The 22,925-nt window shown below is 41.2% G+C and overlaps 1 protein-coding gene across 1 annotated transcript in view; it reads right to left on the reverse strand.

The window, feature by feature from the left end:
• Window positions 1-21,793, reverse strand: part of SMURF2 (SMAD specific E3 ubiquitin protein ligase 2) — a 59,852-nt gene extending 38,059 nt beyond the window's left edge. The window contains exon 1 of the mRNA XM_041409473.1: window positions 21,405-21,793. Coding sequence (XP_041265407.1) covers window positions 21,405-21,456 — 52 coding nt within the window. The 5' untranslated portion in view covers window positions 21,457-21,793. The remainder of the gene's footprint in view (window positions 1-21,404) is intronic.
• Between the last annotated feature and the right edge of the window lie 1,132 nt (window positions 21,794-22,925).

A 22,925-nucleotide genomic window follows, 5' to 3' on the forward strand; every position in this document is an offset into this window, starting at 1 on the left:
CACTTATTTCTTTTAGAAAAGCCATTTGTGACAGGCAAACAGCACACTGTGCACAGGTTCCAGCAGGATGGCTCAATACTTTGAACAGTTTTAAACAAATTCCTACTGGTTTCTTCCATTGTTGGCACGCTCACAAGAAACTTATATTTTTCTGCTTGTATTCCTCCTTGGACCTGCCTAAATTCCCACATGGGAAAATATAAAACAGGAGGTCCTCAACTATTTATTGAACAAAGAGCTGTAAATAATGCCTTATGGATTTTGCAAATACAGCTGTTGAGGTAATAACTACCTCAATTAAGGCTTTGAAACAAAATTGTTTACCCTAACTATTCACATGAAGTTTTATTTTACAGTGAATCTCTCTGAGGAATTTTTTTTAAGGTTCCATTTCCTTTGAAAGGTGCTTTTTCTGCAAATGAACAAAATGTGACAGAATATGACCGTAAAACTGAGAGTTTACTTTTGCTTAATGAAATTCCTGCACTTTTTGAAGGTTGCAATGGATTGCTGCCAAGAAGGGACAAACAAAGACAGGTAAACCTAGCAAATACTGTATTTTACAGGTGTACAGGGGTTTGGAGTCGAGGTCTTGCAGCACGAAATGGGTCAGAACACAGCAGCTGACCATTACTCCAGCAGACTGGAGCACGCTGGAAGGTTTCAGCTTGCACCCAACAGTACAGGGGGCTGCAGCTGTTCCTCCCTCAAAGCAGGTCCAGCTAGCACAGGGACACAAGGTAGAGCAGGAAGCTGAACTGGCTTAACAGAAAATTGACCTTCTGGGGAGACAGATTAGTTCACCATTGGCTCCTAGAGCTGCACAGACTCACCCTGCAGCCACGCCATCTGCAAACCTGTGGCAAAGGAAGTGGCACAAGCACATGGCTGCAGAGCAGGGAGGATCAGCCAAGATGCCCCTGCTGCACTTGTGCTGGAGAAGTGCACCCCATAAAACAAAATGCTACCCCAATGTTTTCCTTTTAATGCAGACATATAGTTTCTCCTCCTGCCTCTGTTTGGCAGCTCCAGAAATTTATTTTATTAAAAACAAAATTAAGTTAAAAGCAGATTTTGCCACCAGTATACCAACATAACCAGTTAACACCCTTCAGGTTTTTAGAGACACAATCTTCTCCTTAAACATTCAGCTTTTCCATTTCCCATAGCACACTCAGAAATGCAGAACTAAAACACAAAAAAGCACTTCTCTTGCAAGTATACACACGATTACTTCCAGGCTGCTCTGCTTTACTCATGGACAGCTGTTCCTTCTGGGTCTCAAATTGAGAATAACCTAATGAGCTCTAAACTAAAGTCAGTATGAAACATGTACACACAGAGAGAACAGTAGTAATAATGTAGTAATACATTATTTTCCCCAACACTTCATTGTAAAATTCAGCATCACCCAAATCAACACTCCAAAGTCCACCCTCTCCAGGGCCCAGTGGAGCTGCAGGTGCCATATGCCAGCACATGGAAGCCCAGTTCACCCAAGGACACTGGACAGGCTGATGCAGATTTCAGACACACTCTGCTCGATGGCACCCAAGGCAATCAGTCTCCCCCAGGCCTGGATCCCAGCTCTGCAGCAGGAAGAGCTGCAGGGCAAGCAGCCAGGTACACCCCAAACACCATCACTGGGCTGCTGCACCTGGGTGTCTTCTCCTGATGTGAACTAGGAGCTGCATCACACAATCCCTTCTGCTCCTGATGGGAGCCAGGGCAACTGGGAAGGGATGGTGATATCAAGAGGCACAGCTGCCTCCCAGCACATCTACAGCTTATACTGGTAGGAAATTAATTCTCTTACAGATTTATAAACCTTGTTTAAATTGAATGCAAACTTAAAATCATGTACCAATTCTAACTCTTATTAAGAATAGGCATTAGAACAATTTGAAAGTACTAATGGATTTTTAAAGTGCTATTTAATACTAACATGTCAGGTTGCAGAAAAATATTCTGAGTGACATATAAAAGCATCACTGCTAGACTCATGTCCAAACACAAGGCAGAGAGCTTTAAAATAAACTACATTAAAATATGGATTAGTATAAACATGGTACCAGAAAAACACTTTTAACAAGAATTTCCTTAACTAATTGTTATAATTCTAAATTTTCCCATAAACACATTTCTGTAAGTTCAACACAAGCCAGATGCTAAATCCTTAATACATGACATGTAAAGTGAAACCCATTTCCAAGGATCACATACATTATAAGTATTGTCAGTTAGAAACCTGTGTCTCAACAAAGCAGAATTTTTCCCTGGGACTAAACAAACAAACAAACCCATAATAATCAGCAATATGCATATCCAGAAGTGACAAATGCCCTAATAATGCAATATAATTTAAACAACTGCAAAAGATGCCAGAACCTAACACAAAACCAGTCCATTTTCTCTTCAACAGATTCACTCTAATTTCTCCACAAGAATTGGCTGTGCTGTGACTAGATTTAGAATTCCAGACCCATATAACTTGCACATAATGTAACTCATGGAGTTTGAAGCTCCAAATGAAAACATCACACATTTATCAGACAGAACAAAGATGCAATGCATCACTGGATAGAAACAGTTACAGCAATAAATCATTCATCTCATGCAATAATAAAATTCTGGGAGAGAGTCTCCAAGGCTATTTTAAATTCCCGTAAGGGAAGGACGACAGGACAGCGACTCCAGACTGCAGCAGTCTGTGCAGGGACGGCTGAGCGACTCGTGGCCACGGCCAGATGGAGCCTGCCCAGATTTGCCATGTTTAGACTCCTGTTTTTACATCACGATGTCTACTTCACAGCATTGTTTCACTGTAAACAAAAGGCTTCCTTTTCCACTTCTCCTCCCTTACTCCAGTCCAAGCCAAGAGTAAAACAAAACACAAAACCCCCCAGCCCATTGAATTCCTCCTCCGTGCAGCTCATGCATTCACGTTTCCCAGATTCATTGAGCGATGGGCTCGCTGCCACACACGTCACCCACCCTATTCATGTGTCCAGTTTGTTTGATACGCCTCTCAAGAGGTAAAGGAAAGAAATTATGCTGCCACTTCTGCAATGAAGATAGCAGCCCTCCCTAGGCACTGCAAACCCTACCAGAAAGGTTTACAAGTCTTTTTCATGGAGATTCGCATTAATTCAGGTTAAGTTGAGTAAGTAGATGAAAAAAAACTTGGGTTGGTTTGCTGGTTTTTTTTAGCTATATACCAAATGTGTAAATTAAAGCTGAATGATACAATTAAACCATGCTCATCAGGGCTCTGTGTAAATTAGGGCTTCAGGCACAGCTCAGTGAGAAGGAAGCAGAAGTAACACGTGGGAAACTTAAAGAAAACAAAGGCTATTGGGAATATCTGCATTTCCTGGTTCAGTGTGGATGGAGCCTCTCAGACCAGCCAGGATGTTTCTAATGCACAACTTTCATACACTATAAATTCCATTTCTCTTCTCCACCCTCCTCCAAAATGGCCTAATCATTCCATTTCACCCATTTTTCAACATTTGAAAAACCAACCACTACTGTACCATGGAGCTGTGGGACAGACACCACTTACAGAGACTCAAAGCTGTGCTGCCACCTGGGGTGGGGGGAACAACACAGCTTTAAATTAACAGCCAGCAGAATGCTTCAAAAGAAAAAGTCAGCAAAGATCAATTTTCAGACCAATTTCAAAGTTATTCCTTCTGTTTCTCATATTGGTGACAAGTATAAAATCACAGTCCAGTAAACAAAATCAGGGTGGGAAACGCAAATCCATTAAAAAGATGAAAGAATCCTTCAACTTTGCTGTTATGTTTCCTGTAACAGTCTCAATTATTTCTTACCCTCCTGCAGTATTAAAAAAGTAGTCCATAAAAAAAATCTTTAGAGTACCATTACCAAAATTAACTAATCTCAAAATTAACTGCAGAGGTGGTTTTTATATCCAAGCATGAGTGAAGTAAACTCTAATTCAATTTTCCAATAAATATTGGAATAAAATAATTTTTAAGAGTTCAGGCAAAGAAAAGAGGGTCACTCTTATCTCAAACTCTTATAATTGTGCTAAAAATCTTACCTCAGTCCTTAAAGACTTCTTTATAATCCCAGCAGTTAGTTTTTAACCAAAACAAAAGCAATTAATCCAAAATTATCAACTTGTAAAACACTTAAGGGAGCACAGGATCATTCCTCTGATGGGTAAATAAAAAAGGTAACATGGAAATTCACCCATTTATTTCTCAGTTTGTTTTGACAGGAACAGGAGAGGGGGGAAAAATTTAATGGGAAAAATAAATGATAGCTCTGCCTGATGTATTTCATGCAACGTGCTGGGGACAAACCTGCCAGCAAGGAGCAGAGCCCTTGGATTTGTTTCACTGCAGTAAAACTCTCCACCCTCTGAATGAGCTGTACTACAGGCAACAACAAAAGAAACTCATGATCTAATTACCAACTGGACAAAAATGCCCTGAATTTGAACAAGGGCTCAGACAAGAGGCACCTGCAGCTAAGTCAGACTCCTGGGTGTCAGGGATTGTGGGTCCCAGCAGCCTCCAGGCTGGGCTGCCAGCGCTGTCAGGACACGGCCACACGTGTGATTTAAACAGGAAATCTCAAAACTCTGTCTCTGCTGCACACACGGTCCCTGGGGAACACCACTGCTGCTGGGGCTTTTCTGGGAAGAGGAGAAAGGAAAAGAACCAGGGAAAAAAAAAAAAAAAAAAAAAAGAAAAAAAAAGACCCCAAAACCACGGACATTATTTACCCTTCAGAAGTAATTCCCATGCCACTCCAGGAAAATGCTGTACATATTGATTTTATCAGTACTACCAAAAGGATTGTCAGATGCTTTTTAAGAAGTAATTCCTAACTCATGAGAAAAGCTTGGGCAACAAATTTTATTAGGGAGAAAAAAAGAATTCTGGCATTTCAAATATATGTTTAAGTATTTACAAAAAATAATCCTCTAGTAAGTAAAACCATGTTAAAGAGTTCAAGAGGGTCATGATTTTGATACCATCACTAGCAAAAATCATTAATTAAACATCTGCCCTTAATCCAAACTGCTAGTTCAGCACAATTTTGTTTTATTACTACACCTGATGTACTGACATGATGTACTGATATTACATGGAGCAATACAGATGAGTAATATACTCTTATATCCTCCTGCATTATCATCAATATCCACAACCTCAGACATTCTGTCTCCTTCATAATATGTGGAGCCTGCCTCTTTCTTATTTAGTACAGTTGAAAAAATCAAGCACAATATCCCTATACTCACATTTTTTTTGTAAAATTGGTTTTAGTGGAAAGCTTTCAACTCTGGAAGTTGCCCCTCTCTCTCTTTGGATCTTGACAGTTTGGCTTCTGCCAAAAATACAGCAGGGTCAGCAGGAAGGTGTGGGGACTATACACACACACACCTTTACCTGGTCATGCCTCTGATGATGGAATCCTGTCTGGACCTGCAGAAATGCAACATCACCTAAATCAGGAAAACTCCAGCTGCTTAAAGGCAGCACACATGGAAAACCAAGACAATGTCACCATTCAAACATCATCAAACTCTCATGTACCTCAGTCCAGTCTTATCCCCCACCACACACCCATGAAGCTTCATCTCCAGGAGGTTATTACATCATTAGCCCATACTATTTATAAACTGATTAAGTTATTGCAGTCCTTTAATATGGACAGATTCAGTTTTGTTTCCCTGTTTAAACAGATGTGTTCTACAGAACAAATCCAAACAGTTTAAGAAGCTGCTGCTGTTGAAGATATGAGCTAACTGAATGAGCAATCTTATTTATTTCAGCTGAAGCAAAGCAACTTACAGGAAAGCCTTGGTTTTGTTTTACTTTGGGTTTACACAAGTTGATTAAATTATTTAGTCAAATCAGTACAATTTATATAATATTGTAAGAAATAATATAAAAGGGAATTTAAAGAAACAGAACACCATGAGATTCAGATTAAATAGCTCACCAATACATGGAAATAAAAGATCTTGCCCAAAAACCATTGCCATACTATTTAAACTACAACTTGGAAGATGCAATGTTCCAGAAGTAAAGCTACATTAATTTTTTTGAAAAATAAGAACACAGAGTAGAAGATACTAAGCAGGGTAGAGTGAAGATTAAGAAAGATAATGGAGAGGAGCTGAGACTGAAAAGAGGAGCGTAAGGTGATTACAGGAATGCAAAAAGCGTAACACATCAACACTCCGAGCAGTACAGCAAATGGATAAAAACCCAGGAAAATATTCCCAACAAGTTCAAGAACATTTCATTACAGAAGGCAGAATGGCTTCCAAGTGCAAGGAGCATCCAAGTATTAACAAGGACCTCAAACACCAGTTATGAAATTCAGACAGTCTGAGTGGACATGATGGGGGATTTTGAGGGGATACAGAAATTGAAAAGCCTCATTTCCCTGCAGCCTTTCACTCTAGGAACCCTGAACCTCTTGCAGTTCTGCTCACAAAGTGTTATACTCAATAACTTCTGATTTCTACCATTTCTTACATGGCTGCAAGGTAAGAGCAGGCCAAGTTTTCCAGAGGAATCTTTACATGCATTCCCTAGACACACTGCTCCTTGGACATCTCAACTGCTAATTGAGTGCTATCCCAGGGCACCCAAATATAATTATTTGCTAAATAAATATATTAACTTTCCAAGTACAATGTTATTTCTCTCACAACCATCTTCTGACATCTCAATTATTTAATGCTAAACACCTTCCAATGACCTAATTCCTTTAGTTTCTCTATCATTTATATATCTTAGAGCCATTATAACAATTTATACTAAAATAAGACCAGAGATACGCTAAATACCTGATCAGTTATATGGAGACAAAGAAGGCACAGGCTTTTTCCCTTTTACATTGCTTCATCCAACTTTGTAAACTGTACCTCCTTTCTGCATTAATTAAGTTTAAGAATTCATAAATATATTTCCTTTTCATCTTTCAACATTGTAGTCTATGAATGGCATTGTTAATGTTAAAGTGATGCAAGTTTTTAAAATACTAAAAATCAAAATGCAGTGATCACCCCGGAACTGGCATCCTACATTAAACTACATCTCAGCTAATCATGTATTTTCACTAAATATAAGCAAATAAACTATAGTAAGTCAGTTCAGGGAGCTGTGCCTGCACTCCTGGTCCTCACTAAAAGGTGCTGTTGCTGAAGGATCACAGGACAGGAGTGCTTTCTAGGGTGCACAGAAACATTCTGTCATTTAGCTAAAAATCAAAAAAATACCTAAACACATTCAAACTTCCAAAAGAGAGACTAGAAGAAACAAACGAGTCTCACAGATTTTGCTCCTAAATACAGACTGTTCTTCAGGAGACAATAAAAACCACGGGATTGGAGAAGATAAAGTGTTAATCACATATTTGGTGGTTTATGAGCCAAAGCAGTCTGAGGTTTAAACTGCTTCTGCTCAGTGCTCATCCCATTCAGAGACGATGAATCATTTCCCATTTGGCAGCACTGCTGCCTACAAGGCTTGTCTTCTGTGAGATTTCTCCTGTAGCCTTGTAATAGATTTGCTAATTTAGTACACCTGACTTTGAGCAAAAGCTATTGTTGCCAGCTGTCAGACTAGACCTCGTCCTGTTTATCAGACACATCTCCAGCAGCCCGGCCTGCCCCAGTCACAGAAACACAACACTCCTCACTAATCCCAGGGCAGTAAATTACTTTCTAATATCCTTGTTTTTCTTACTCTGCCAAAATACCAACACATCACAGATTTAAAGCAATAGCAAAATCAATTTATCCTCAGCAGCTGGGCTCATACCAGTTTATCCAATAACCACATTTTTTAAAGTCATTTTTACTGTTCTAGTCATTCTGTCCATGAATTTCTGAGTTCCAGCAGTAGAGGTTTGACTGTTTTACACAAAGGTAACATAAGCTCACAGGGAGTGTATTCTAGTTTTTTAGGCAGGACTCCACGACTCTTTGAAAGATAAATCAGAGCAAAACAAAATATTAAACGCCTTACACATACTGAAACATTTCCTGATTTTCCCCAGAGCTTTGTGCATGCAAAAGAAAGTGCATTACTTGCTGTTTATAAATATTTGTGTGGACAGAAGCTCAGGGTAGGGGCAACAGAGAAAACGGAGGGTTTTGCTGTTTTGGATATTTTTTGTGGTTTGGTGTTTTGTTGTTGTTTTCTTTTAACCTCCTTATAGTTAGAATATAGAATCTGGGAAACATATGAAAAACCAATTTGTACATGATATTTTTATGCCTAAGCAAAATCTACCAGAACTTAATCCTTTACATTCCAGATTACATAAACCACTTATATAGAAACCAAAAAAAAGCAGACCTGGTCTGTACAGGTTTCACAGCGTTCACAGAAACACATGCCCACATAGTAGATGCTCTTTTGATACTCTTACTTTCTTACTCTTCTAAAACCTCAGTATAGAGAATGCACACTCGGCTAACAAAAATTACAGAGTATTGACATTGCTCTCTTGCATTCTCAGGGGGCTGTGGAGCCACTTACTCATCTCTATCGCTCCAATCTGGCTGCTGAATTCATGCTGAGCAGTCAAGGAATGCACCTGGACTCTTCCACCTGGGACTGACTTGAAAGGCCAGACAGAAACTGATTCAACATGCAAAGACCATCTACCATGAGCAGGTTGCACACCACCCTGTGGTTACCTTCTGCTATACCTGTTACCAAAATTTCATCTCATTTGCCTAGTAGCATAGCAGAGGATCCCCTCTGACCCTTTCCCTCATGCCAAAATCCATCCAACACTCCACTGCAAACACCCTGCCCTTGCAAAGGCATCACAGGCCTGGGAGCTCAGCTGCACAGCCAGCACCTGCTCTTCCAGCTGGGACAGAAGAGGGAAACCTGGGAAACAGAACAAATCCTTGGGATTTTAGGAAATGGAGGTGAAGTCAAAGCAAACAACAGACTCAAGAAGCATAATTACTTCATTGCCTTGCAACAGCTACACAAACATGTCTAGTCCCATGTAAAGCTGATGTTCTTGCAAGTCAAAAGACCTGTGTGTATATATATAGGTTTATATATACCTGTGTATATATATAAAGGTTTTGCTTTGTAACATATGACATGATGAATCAGACACTGCATTTCAAGTATTATTCATCTGCACAACTTAAGCTAGCCCTGAGGAACCATTAAAGAAAAATATTTGCCAGGAAAAAATAACTTAGAATATGTGATTCATTCATTTCTGAAACAATAAAATGGTTCACTATAACAAAAATAACTATATTGTAAATACTTCAATTAAAATGTAAAAAAAACTCTAGCCAAATACAATGGAGAAAGCATGCCCTCAGAATAAAAACAAACCATTAAACTTGAGTACGTGTGCAAATAACAAAACCTCTTGCTGGAAAAAGGTAATTTTATGAAATGCAGTTAACACCATATCTGATGGAAATGGTACTCTATTTTTTTGAGATTTCATAGTTTTAGAACAAAGACACACCTCAACTCTCAAACATAACTATTCTTCCATTAAGCTGATAAATAGACATTTATTTCAGCAGAAAGTGATGCATGTAGTGTACACCTAAAAAGCAAACAGATCCTGAACATTCCCCCTGGGAAGCAGACAAGGCTATCAGTGACCTTAAATTGTGATAAAAGGGATCAGCGGAACAAAATCATGTATTTAATAACTTTATAATTGTCCAAAGCACAAAGAGGTGTGAAAATAAGAAGTTTTTGGCAAAGCAGTCCCATAGGAGCAGACTTTGTTTCAGACTAGTGTCAAACATTGGGGGAAAAGTGAAGCACTGTTACACATCAACAAATAACTGTAAAATATAAAAACAGTCTGAAAACTTCATTTTTCTTCATAGTTAGACAATATTAAGTTTACTTAAAATGAAACCTTGCAGTTTCACATTTTGTCAGTTCATTTAGTTTCAGTTTTCTAAAAAAAAAAAAAAACAAAACAAAAAAAACCATCCATCTGAATGCACCCATAACTCCTCCTCACTCTGTCCACACAGACCTCTACAAGAAACCTCAAACTGCACATCTGCCTGTCTCTTGCTGGAGATACACCTGCCCAGTACAGGTAATTTCTGGACTGTTTCTTCACTGGTCAAACTCTGCTTTTGCAAGCTCCTTTGTGTGTGTTTCATACACACAGAGAGTGAAGATCAGAGTGGTTCACATAACTCAGTGTAAACAGAGCACAGGGCACTAAATCAACCCCCTGACCCTGGAAGATGCTCTGGTGCAAATCCAGTGGGGATAAATTGTAAAATTAAAGGGCTGCCCTCTTCCACAGAGAAATATTCACAAAGAATGCAAGATCCATCACAGTGTACAAGTGATGACTGCCATAGCTTGTGGCTTTCTCTTTTTGCTTGATATTTAACATATTAACATTGACTAACTAAAAAAAGCTCAAATCTTTCATGCAATGAACTCATCAACAGCAGACAACACTTCTCTGAAAACGTGTAACTTCTGGAGTTGCATTAATTGTAACTCCAGAACTTTTGTGAAAATATGGCATGTAAATGAGCCAAGGAAACTTTAAAACTACATAATTTAATTATAATTAACAGCAAGTTTTCTACACGCTTTTAAAGCAATAAAATATTAGCATTAATGAAGTGACCAAGATATTCTTAGAACCAAGGGTCTTTTTAAAAAAACTTCTCAGGTTTGCTAAGAACTGAAGAATTCCTTTTGTTCTACACATAAGGAGTAACCCTGATCTTATCTTCAAGCCGTTTTAGAATTATGTTCTGAATCATGGCCACTTAGAAGCCAGCCCTTAATTCCCTATTTCTTCTATATAGTATCAAGGTGGTGGACACGTGAAGCAAAGGAACAGATGGGATAAATTTTGGGGTGGGTGTTTTTTCCTGTTTGTTTTTAAACTTCTGGCCTCTTCCCAACTGTAACCACTCACATTCTTTGCATGTTATGCATCTTGAGCTCCTATAAAGCCCCCCTGCTGTAGATGACCCCTTCTTCCCAATAAAACAGATCACCAGAACATCACATGGGCAGAAACAGCATTCCCTGGATGGAAAGCCAAGTGTTGAAAGGTCTGGAACAGGAGACTCCGGGCTGCCTCTGTGACCCTGTGTCACACTGAGTGCTGCAGCACCAGAGCCCAGGCACCAGCAGATGCCTTGTACTGCCAAAATCAGACTCCACCATCTGCCCATTTCCACGGACAGCTCCTTGTTCCAGGTCACTCCTTCTCCTCCACCCTCATCCAGTTTTGTGTCCTGTGCATTCCAGGTGGTGCCTCCCTTCACACCAGGAGCACATTGAGTTCAGCTTCAAGAGGCTCCTCTCTAAACCTGCACCAAGCCTCACCTGGCTGATTCAGCCATGCCTGCCTATCACCGTGTCCCTGTTTGGCAGTGCCTCTGCCCCAGAATAAAGGATTCACAAGAACAAAGCATTTCTAGATGATGTGCAATGTATTTTTAATCCTTTCTGAAACTGGTTGAAGTTTAGAAGAATCCTCCCAAAATAAATTTGGTCTGATTTAGCTCCTCAGCATGAAAAATGTCCGTGTTAGCTGGCTGCTAACAGCACTAAGCAGTGCCTGATAATGGGAAGTGTTAACTGGGGCTGGCATTATTAGCTCCAGCTTGGTATTCCAAGTTCAGCCAGAGTTATAAATTTCACTGATGGCAAGTAAAAGGCCAAGATGTTCAGACAGACAGAGCAATTCCATGTTCAAATGACACAAAGTAGAAGCAATTGCAGGTCCCAGAGCTCCCAGTCCCCACAGTGCTGAGGGGACAAGGAGCAATCCAAGGGCCAGGGTGACCAGGGACAATCTTCCTGCACATTTGCTGCCACTCCACTGCAGTGACACAGGGTGGGAGCAGGACAAGTGCATCTCCAGACATGGACCACACTGCAAAGAACTGCTGAAATGTGGAGAGTGAGGTTACTAAATTCCAATAAACTTATGAAAAATATAAAGCTTTTGAATGGGTCCAAAGTCCTGCCCACTGTAGATGAAGTTACATTATGCTGATACACAGGAAATAGCTGACTGATTCTACAGGATGAACAATTCACCAGAGGAAAGGAACTTTCAGGAAAAATGATAAATATTGTAATGAGGAAATCCGAGGCACGTATTCACAATGCCACATTCACATCTCACAAATGAACAGAAATTTCTTCATGATCCCCTGGCCACAGAAGCAAGTGAGACACAGACAAATATAAATACATAGGAGCTCCCCTCAGGCAGAATAACCACTTGCTGTTTGGGCGGGGAACCAAGAACTTTACTGACTGTCCTTGTAGATGAGACTAAAGAACTTGTAACCTCCTTTTACCCCCCTCATAACAGCTACTGAGAGAACACTGTGAACTGTGGGAACTGCTTGAGGAAGGGAGAGAAGACTTCACAAATATTTTACGACAAGCCAGGCACGACGCACGTACTACTGAAAATTACTCTAAGTCATTTTTTCCTTAAAGGCCTTCTCTTTTCCTGCTGCAGAAGAAAGCAGAAGCCAACATTTTAAATCATCTTTCAACCCAGCTCTTAAGAAGAAATCCCAAACGTGAAGGATTTTCACAAAAGGGCCACAGTGTTACATGACAGCACAACTTCAGCATAAATCTTGTCCACCTCATATTAGTACAATCACAAAGATTTAAACCCTTTAACTTTTAAACAAAAAGCTGATATCCAACTATCTGAGGCAAACTGGAATTATTGCACAGCATCTGGAATTTACAGACAGCATTTGCTTCTCTAAGAAACCAGGGGCACTTCCCCTGTGCAGCAGCATTAATAAGCTTGAACAGAGGACAACAGCAGTTTTTCCTCATTCCAACATCCTTGACCAAGAGTTTATTATAACTAGGTGTGAGATAGATATAGACATAACTCACATATATGAGTTAGAAGATTCTGTTCACCACCACCCTGAGCTTCACCAAGCATCCAGAACTGCTACTTAGACATTTAGAAATGCCGCATACACAACCCACTGGAAATTATGAAAGATGGCACAAAAACTTTTTATCATTCTTCACAAGCTTCAATTAACAAGAACCTTCTGCAAGATCAGTATGAAATATTTCTGAACTTTCTACTACAATTCTCTAAATAAAAGCCCTAGAAAATTTCTGCTTTATCTTGCATTATGCCCTTCTTTAAGTCTGGACAATTTATGTGTCATATACTGTGCACTCAGGCTTAAAGAAGGCAGTCATTTTTAATTAGTACGGCTGAGCAAGTGCTCTCCAGAAGATGTAAGGATGAGGTCCTTTACATCTACTTCATTGAAGTACTTAGCAATGGGTATTTTGTATCCTTTAAAATACATGTATCTGTATTATCAGGATGAAAAGAAACGCTCAGTATCTTCAGATTTCCACAGTGACAGTGCAATCATTGATCATTACAGCCTGGCTCAGTGCTGGACTCACCAACATTTCTTTACATTTTAGCCCAAGCACAGGAACCCACATTTGTTTTCTGCTTCCACTATAAAGTGACCCAAAACCTGGGAAACTTACAGTCCCTTCACATCCCTGTGCCACCTCTTGAACAACTGTACCCCACTCTGTCCTGTTTCACCCCTACAAATGACCCCTTCTGCCTCTGAATGGCACCACCTACACCAGCTCTATCCTATGAAGTTTCTTATATCACGCCTGATGCCATCCTTTTTAAATTAAGACAGAAGAACTTACTCTGCTGCTAAACAAAAAAGAGGACACCTAAATATTACTGCAACTAAGCACAATGCTATTACTCATCTAGTCCTGCACACAGTCTTCTATACAGAGCTATAAATTGTTTTATAATCCACCAGGGAAAATAATGGGAAGAACTTCTCTGAAAATAAATATTTATAGATATTATAAATAAAGAATTTCAGAACAAGGTGAACATTTTCTATTAAGAGTTGAATTGAAGGACTATTTGCCATAAGGATACCTAAATGCTTGGTATGATAAATGCCATGAATTTCTAATCCCAGGCAGTTAAGCATGAATATAATTCTATGAATTTTATTCAGACATGTTTCATTCCTTTGCACACTTAAGGATTTTTATTTTAATTTTTTTTAACCAGCCATGTCCAGAACCATCTAACCCAGATACATATTTCCTCCTTCACCAGTAATAAAATTAATTTTATTAAATTTTACATTTTTGCATTAAAAATACCTGCATTTACTAGATTACCTTTTACTGAAATGAACAACAGATTACTAAGTACACTCCATCTACTTCCCTCACATCCTACAATATGCACAAAGCAGGAGCTTTATCATACATAATTTTACAAGTGTATAGCCTGTTCTTTATCTATCTTAGGAAGGAATCTTTAGGTTGACCCAAGTTCAGAAAATGCCTCTAAGTATTACCAACACAAATTCCACCTCCAGTTAAATACAAGCACAACTGCATCTATAATTGAGTTTATGTATGCATCTATATATAAACTGCAAATCAAATGGTTAGCATGTTAAAAAGAAGCATCATGACAGATATAATTAGTTATTACTCCATTTAATTCCATCAGTAATGTTAAAATCTGGGTCAAGGCAGAATGAAAATGCCACCAAGAGCCTGCTGGTCTGTAAACCTGCCTGGAGCCACCACTCATTTACACATCAGCCCACCACAGTCCTCCACACCCAGAGAAAAAGGGGGATGACAAGAGAGGGACTTGAATGTGGACATATTCCTCAGCCCACCCCATCTGACAGCACAAGATGGAGCAGAGGTTCATTTGCATCCCAAAAATTGATGCTGCGGGTTGGAAAGCTTTGCTATGGCATTGTCACTCCGATGTTTGTGGCAAGATGGCACCACACATGCTGATTTAAGCATGAATGGCACAATCTGGGTACACAGTTTTACTGTGACCTGTAAATTACATAGCCTGGACATTCTCTGCATATTTGAAACAACTCAAATGAATTGCTTACAGAAAGGAAGCATTGAAGCCATTCCTCTGACAATCCCACAGCCATGGAGTAACTCCCCCTTTCTCCAAGAAAACAAGTTTCCTAACTTGGGTTAAACATGCACTGGCCAAGAGTCACTCCACAAAATTACCAACAGGATACAGCCACAGAAACTCACATACTGCTACTTTTTCTTTCACTTTCAGAATTTTGAAAATGTGAGTAATGCTTCACCAAAAGCAATATGCGTTACTCATTTCTGGGGATATCAGCCCTCCTGGTCTGATCTGCCTGAGCAAAAGCAAGAAAAAGTATTTTGAAGTGGAAAAAAAGCAATTCCTAAGAGTCTGAAGGATGCTAAAGTACAGCTGATAGAGCAACACAAATATGGCATATGAGCAATAACTGAACACAAATCACCCCAACTGCACAGTCTCAGAAGGCCCAAAACAGAACCATCTTTTCTGTGGATTTAAACTCAAAAGAAACAATGTTCATGGGCAGAACGTCAAAAGACAGTGGATCTAAATCCCAGCTTTACTTGGTTTATCCTTTTTATGATCTTGAGCTTGTCTATTCTCTATCCTGTATCAGTCTCCCCCTTAAACTCAGATGATAATGCTTAGCCAGTTTTGTCCTGAGCTTTGTTATCAACAGACAAAGACTTCTTTAAAGTTACGAGCAATCTTATCTGTGCTTTCACTGGAAGTACTTAAAGATGAAGTAGTAAGAAAAAACCAACAATTTGCTTCCTTGAATATATTACTGACAAATGTCCCTCAAGATTCTGATCCTCTTCCCCAAACAGGAATGTGCTTTGCTGACAGCAGACACACACAGCAGCTCCTTCTGCACGCCCTGCCTGCCATCACTGGTGAATCTTCCCCAGCTCTCAGGAGTCACTGGAATGATCTCAGCCCTGCACGTGTGATGAGCATTTACATTTTATACATGAAAGCAGGCACATAACAGCCTGTGCAGTAATGCACTCGTGCCACTCAGCCAAGTCAGAAGCCAGCTCACGTCATTGTTGTGAGGAGAGCAGGGAAGACACCCAAGGAAATCATCCACCCTTTTTTAAAGGCTGCAAGAAAGGTCTGGCCCAGTGGTGAGATGTCATTCTAAGTAAGATGGCAAAGCAACGAAGCACTTCAAAGGCCATGAGATAAACCAGAACAAAACATTAAAAGCTGTCTTCTTTCAGGGATCTACCCATTCACCTTAAAGAGACAAAGACAAAATGTTTTCATCTGGGGCCTGATCAGATTTTTCAGTGTGATTAACAAAGAAAACAGAACATAATTTGTCACCACTAGATGAGTTTCTCAGCTTTGCACAGCTAGACAGACAGACATTACAGGACAGTGTAAACTCTTTAAACTCCACTGAAAACTACAATTCTAAACATTACTTGCTAATATTCCATGCCCAGGATTCCTTTTATTCTTTTTCCCAGCAATAGCTTTAATTTTTTTAAACATTACCATTAGGACTGCCTGCAGATTTCCCAAATGTCTCCCACATATGCCCCTTATGTTACCTGCACATGTAAATCCCCCACTAGTTTCTATGTGTACAGCCACAGGTGAATAGCAGGGTTTTTTAACTGAATTTCAGGCTTTTAACTGAAGCCCCCATATAACTGTTTCCCTACTACAATTTCCTCCCCCAAATCCTTTCTGATCTTTGTTTTCCTTGCCATGATACCCCATTATGTACTCTTGAACACAGAGATCTAATTTTTATACCCAGATGAATAAAACTTTGTCATACAATCTGAATTCATAGAAACAAACAGCTGAAACTGCTCCATACAGCTGCTCAGTTGTTTATTACAATTCTTTGGCATCTGTATGATCCACAACTGATTTATATGTATATAAATATCTATAACTGTATACTGTGTATAGAAGAAAGCATATATTTACACACACACTTTGTACTTTGATGAAAATACTGAGGGCCAAGCAGCCATCAGTCCCTGCACATCTGATTAGACACGTCTATTGACTTTGTTATGACTGCAGCAGTTTAATCCACCTACTATGTAATTTATTGATTCGAATTTTTTAATGACACATGGCTTACAAAAACTAGTAGTTAAGTCAAATATACCTTACATGAAGGAACCCCATTGTTTTATTGCTGACCAAAGCCTATCTAACTACAGGCTGCTGGTAGGAGAGGCAGCCCTGCCCTCTTTGCAGCTTCTTCTCTGCATCCCTCTTCTTCAATACAAAAAAACATTTTTTTCCTGGTAGGATTAGCTTTCAGCTCATCCCATAGCTACAGAGTTGCTGGAGACAACACAAGGGAGGGCCCAGAAAGTGAAGCCAGGGACTACAAAGAGAAAAAAGAAACAGCACTCAGACTTTAAACTGACCTAAAATGGCACTACAATTTCAGCCAACTATAAAACCACTGCCTTGCTACATACAAATATAGGGAGCTGCTTTATCAATTGATCGATCAGATGTTCCCACAGTGAGGCTCTGCTGTCCATAAACTTCAGTCCTGCTTCCAAAACCACTGATGGAAAATTCAGGATTCAGGTAAACCACTGTCTCAACTGGATTAATTTAACACTTTGATTTATCCACTGCAAAACCCAGGTTTGAACGTTCCATGTTGTTTTACAAAGCTCAAGAATATTCTGGCATTTTTATAAATAAAGCATGTTTTGAAGGAAATATTATTAGCATTATAACCAGAGTTTCTATGGTCTGGTAAAACTTCAAAAACTTTCTCCTTCAACGCTGTAACTTCACAGTACAGTCCCACCTCTGTACTGTGAATAGACAGTAAAGCAGCAAGAGAGAAGAGAGAGAGGGGCAGCACATGAGATGCTGATCCATTTTCCACAACACAACACCCAGTGCTTTTATTTCTCTAATCAGCAAACCCTGCAGGAAAGCTGGAAGCAGTAAGAAGGAGGAAAAACAAATCCAACAACTCTTTAGGCCTACGTCTGATTCTGTACCAGCAAAACTCTTCCAGCTCATTCCAGTTTTATCCATGGGATATTTATTACCACTTTTTCCAGCCCAGTGTAACTGTGCTTTGTGGCTATGGAAGTATCTTTACTTGTTAACAATTCTGAGACAAACACTACCTGCAACACATGAACTAAATAAACTTCTGCACTGAACCTTTACTCAATATATTCTAATGCTCACAGAGTTTTGTGGACTTCAAACTGATTTTAGAAAGTATCTATCTCCTTGATAAAAACAACCTTATGGGCTTCAGAGCCATCATTGATCTCCTAAGTGAAAGCAGCCACGTGTAGCTATTGTAACATTAGAAAATTCACAGATTAGGACATAAAATATTTACTGAAAACAATGGTCATTTCTCAGTGTCCTGAAGAATGAAAGATCAACACAATTCAACAGTGGGATGAAAGAAATCATAGCATGTTCTGACTGACAGTGTAGTGTATTTGCAAATTCAGATATTCAACACAACACTGAGAAAAACCATACTAGGAATGGAAGGGGATGACTGCACTTGCAGCTTCTGTAGAACTCAAATGTACTCAGGATAGGACCAGATCAAATGGTGGTAAATATGTGAGAGTCAAAGAAGTTTTCCTTACACTTCCTTGGACATTGTTATTACAAGCTGCTAAGATGAATTTTGCAGAAGACTAGTGCAATTCTAGACTTTAGCTGATTTAAATTACACTGCCTATATTTCAATCAGAAACAAGGACTTACACCTCCTGCCAGAAGTATCATCAGAAGCCATGACACTCGGATTTTAACAATTATCCAGTGATTCTTTTTAGCCCAAGGTTATGTGAACTGTATGAACATATGTATCACTAAAGACTCAAGTGATATTTGCAACAAACAGCCAAACCTTTGCAAAAGAATAACCTTTTGTAAGAAATGTATAACACAGATGCAGTGTAAACTAAATAAAAACTTACTAGAAGTATGCCACCGCTGTGGTTTGTCTCTGTTGTGGAACCCAGACCTAAATAAACTGTTAAACACTTAGTGTAAAGGTATGCCAAACATTTCTCAGAACTTTCTTAAGGTCTCAACAAAGAGTCAACCTTTTTTGCAAAATGAGGCCTAGGTTAAATATTTTATTTGGCTCCTCAAGATGGACTGAGAAGTTGGGCACTAGCTCCAGATCAGTTCTTGGACTCACATCAAACATTACCCTGTCATTTATCCAGTCAGTCAAAACAATGTTTTCCATCTAAACCTTTAATGTTTATGTCCTGAAAAACTGCTAATTGAATCCAGTTCTTGAAATCCATTTTTTAATCTATACCATCTAATTTAGAGATACTGAACAGAAAAGATAAGCGTTGAACAATGATTGCAGAATTAATCCCATAAACATTCAAGCCAAAACAGAAGACTGCTAGTTTCATAGAGCCAAAGAAAATTAAGATTAAATAGCATTTGTCAGTTTGAGAATAAACTTTTAAAAACATTGGATATACAGATTCTTTTAATTCCAAACAGTTTTAGAACTCAAGAGCCCTCAAACTGCTTTTCCAATCAAAAAGGGTAATCAAAACCACACAGAACACTTAAAACTATTCCTAGGCAAGAAGTGACAACATGTCAGCTGAATTAATAAAATTCATTGTTTTCCTTAAACATGTAAAGCTTCCTTACAACAAATGACCTTACGTGAAACAGCTCCCCATTAGCTAAAGCAGAAAATACCTCAAGCTGTCCAGCTGGAGACACAGGCCAATGTTTCCTATAAGCTTCCAATAACAGAACTGGTCCTCAGAGCCTGCCAGAGCTGCTAACCCTGGAACAGTCCTAAAAAGACAATTTTGCCTTCATCCCATGCTCTGCACATTCCCTTCCTAAAATACAAGATGCCAAAAACGTTCCTTAGGGTTGTACCTGCTGCATTTGGGGGCTGACCACAGTGTGTGGAACCACAGCCTGCTTCTGGTCACAATCACACTCCCCTCAACACACTGACTGTCACAGGCACAGTTTCAATATGTACTTAATCCTCAATAAAAATAAAATATGAAACGAATTTGAACACAAAACACAGAGGTGAGAAAGACAACTCCCTAGACAGTATTTTCCGTGCTTTTAAATAAGGCTACAGACCATTTGTAATGTTTGAAAGATAAGCAAGTCTGAGCACTCACTGCTCAGGGAAAGAAAGTATTAAAGCACTGCATCAACACAGCAATAACCTGGGGAGAAAGCTACAAAACACTCGGTAAAAACAAGGCAGCACTGTTCCATGCAGCAGCCCCAGCTACGCTCATTTCAGTTTTATTTCCAAGTGTAATATACAGACACTCACAAATCTCCATAAAAACTAGATTACTAATCTAGTCTGAGTAATTCCAAAGTAAAACATAAGCAGATACATTTTACTTTTCCTGTGAAAATAACATACTTGGAAAAATCAGTATGAAAGCACCTCTATTTATTAGGCATTTAACTGGAGATATTTCTCACGCACCTAAAGTAAAAATAACTCTTTAAATATTTTTAAAATATTTCTTTTGCAAGCTGCTTAGGTACACTATAGAAAGATGGATATTTACAGTGAAAAGCTACACTTTTCTAATTGCTTACCTTCCTGTACTGATGCTTCAGGACACACAGTATCATTTATGCCCTGGAGGACTTAACAATACTTTGAAGAAAAAAGCTAGATCCAAGTGTCCTGAATTTTTTAAAAGAAACCTCCAGCAGAATTTGCAGTATTTTTTCCTCTAAACCTGTTTATCTGGGATTTTATATGGAAAAGAGCACAATTTTAAGTATTTAAGTCCAGATTCTTTTTTTTCCCCGCATACAGGTGAACCGTTTTTATGGTATTTTAAAACATCAGAGGTCAAGTGGTCTGGAGGAGGGCAGGACGAGGCATTTCACCCAAGAACTGTGAACAATCACAGAATCATAGAATATGCTGAGTTGGAAGGGACCCACCAGGATGATGGAGTCCAGCTCCTGGCCCTGCACAGGACACCCCAAAATCCCTCCCTGTCCCTGAGAACGTTGTCCAAAGGCTCCCTGGGCTCTGCCAGCCCTGGGGCTCCGACCACTGCCCCGGGAGCCTCTCCAGTGCCCAAGAGTCTGTGCTGAGGAAATCGCTTAAAAACCCCAACTAAACAACAATAAACAAACAAAGAGGTCAAAACAAAGAGTGTGACTGTTTCTTTCGAGTTTACACCGAGAAGACGAAGGGAAAATACACGGCAAAGTTGGGGTGCGGTGGCTGAAGTTCGCCCAGGCGGCTGCGGGGCCCGGGCCGGGCGGGCGGCGGAACCCGGACACGCCGAGCCCGGGGCCGAGGGAACCGAGTGGAGGGAAACCTCGCCCTCCCCTTCCCTGCGAGGCCTGAGGGGCCGCTCCGGCCCCAGGTTCAACCTCAACGACACCCGGAGGAGCCGCTCCCGCCCCCCGCCCGGGCTGGCCCCGCGCCCCCGGCCCAGCCTCACCTGTCAGCCGCAGCTTGACGGGCCCGTTCCGCCGGGCCCCCGGGTTGGACATGGCCCCGGCCGGGGCTCCCCCGCCGCTGCTCCGCCAAGGGCTCGGGGGAGGCGCGAACAGAGCCGGGCTGGGCGCTCAGGGCAGCGGCGGCCGCCGAAGGAGGAGGAGAAGGAGGAGAGGCCCGGATGTGCCCAGCGTCGCCATGAGCGGGGCCGGGGCCGCGGAGGAGGAGCGGAGCCGTCCCCGCTTCCCTCCGCTTCCCTCTGCTTCCCCGCCCCCGGGCCCAGCACAACAAAGCCGGGACGGAGCCGCACGGACGGACGGGCTGGCGGCGAGCTCGGCTCCTCTCCTCTCCCTCCGGCCCTCCCTCCTGCCCCGGGGAGGCCCTGCCCGCCCCCCGCGCCCCGCCTCGGGTCAGCCTTGGTTGGGGGGGGGAACGGCGTCAGGTGGCGGCGGCGGCCGGGCGCTCCTGGCTGGGGAGGCCGGGAGGAATGGCCGTGTCCTGGGAGAGTGGGGGAAAAATGGGGGAATGGCCGAGTCCTGGGAGAGCGGGGAAAAATGGGGGAATGGCCGTGTCCTGGGAGAGCGGGGGAAAGACGGGGAGAATGGCCGTGTCCTGGGAGAGCGGGGGAAAGACGGGGAGAATGGCCGTGTCCTGGGAGAGCGGGGGAAAAATGGGGGAATGGCCGAGTCCTGGAAGGGATGGGGTCAGGAAGGGTAGGGGGAATGGCCGTGTCCTGGGAGGGATGGGGTCAGGAAGGGTAGGGGGAATGGCCGTGTCCTGAGGCGATCTGGAGATTGGGCAGAATGTGGGTGATGGCCATGTCTGAGAGGGAGTAGGGGACTGGGAAGGATGTGGAGAATGGCCATGGCCTGGGAGAGCTGGGGATTGGGAAGAATGTGGGTGAATGGCCAAGGTGGGGATGAGAGGTGGCAGAGAGGGTGTGTGGGGAGTTGGGACAGGAAAACCGAGGGTACAAATGGGAAAAGACGTGGCAGGAGCATTCAGAGCCGGGCTGAAATGGGTGGTCCCATGCAGCAGTGCTGCAGATCCATGACAGTATTCCCCATGGACAGGGTGTGACAGACCAGCCCTGGAAACTGTTAAACTTTGGACCAATTTGGTTCTTATCTGCCCTGTGTAGAAATCAGCAGTTGGCTTCTGTGAACTGCCATTCGTAGAATAATAATAATAATAAAAAGCCTTGCATCCATGCCATGTTGCCTAATTTAACTCCCACCCTGTGGGAAGGTGACCCTTTCCAGAGTTTTCCCAGCCCTGTAACACACTTCCCATGAGGAGAGCTCCATCAAAGTCATGGGCAGCTTTCTGCAGGGCCAGGGGGGTCTCAAGGGTGGCAAAAGCTCCCAGAAAAGCTACAAATGTGTCCACAGTCAAGGTTACTTTAGAAGTTTAAGCTGATACATCACACACCTACTCTTACAAACAACCTTGCTAATACTCTGCTCGTTTGGTCGTGTCACTGTTCTGGCTTCTTCCTGCTGAGGTAACCTGTGAAGTATTATCA

Source organism: Onychostruthus taczanowskii, unplaced genomic scaffold (genome assembly GCF_017590055.1).
Source record: "Onychostruthus taczanowskii isolate IOZ18803 unplaced genomic scaffold, ASM1759005v1 scaffold30, whole genome shotgun sequence".
In the NCBI taxonomy this organism is placed as follows: Eukaryota; Metazoa; Chordata; class Aves; order Passeriformes; family Passeridae; genus Onychostruthus; species Onychostruthus taczanowskii.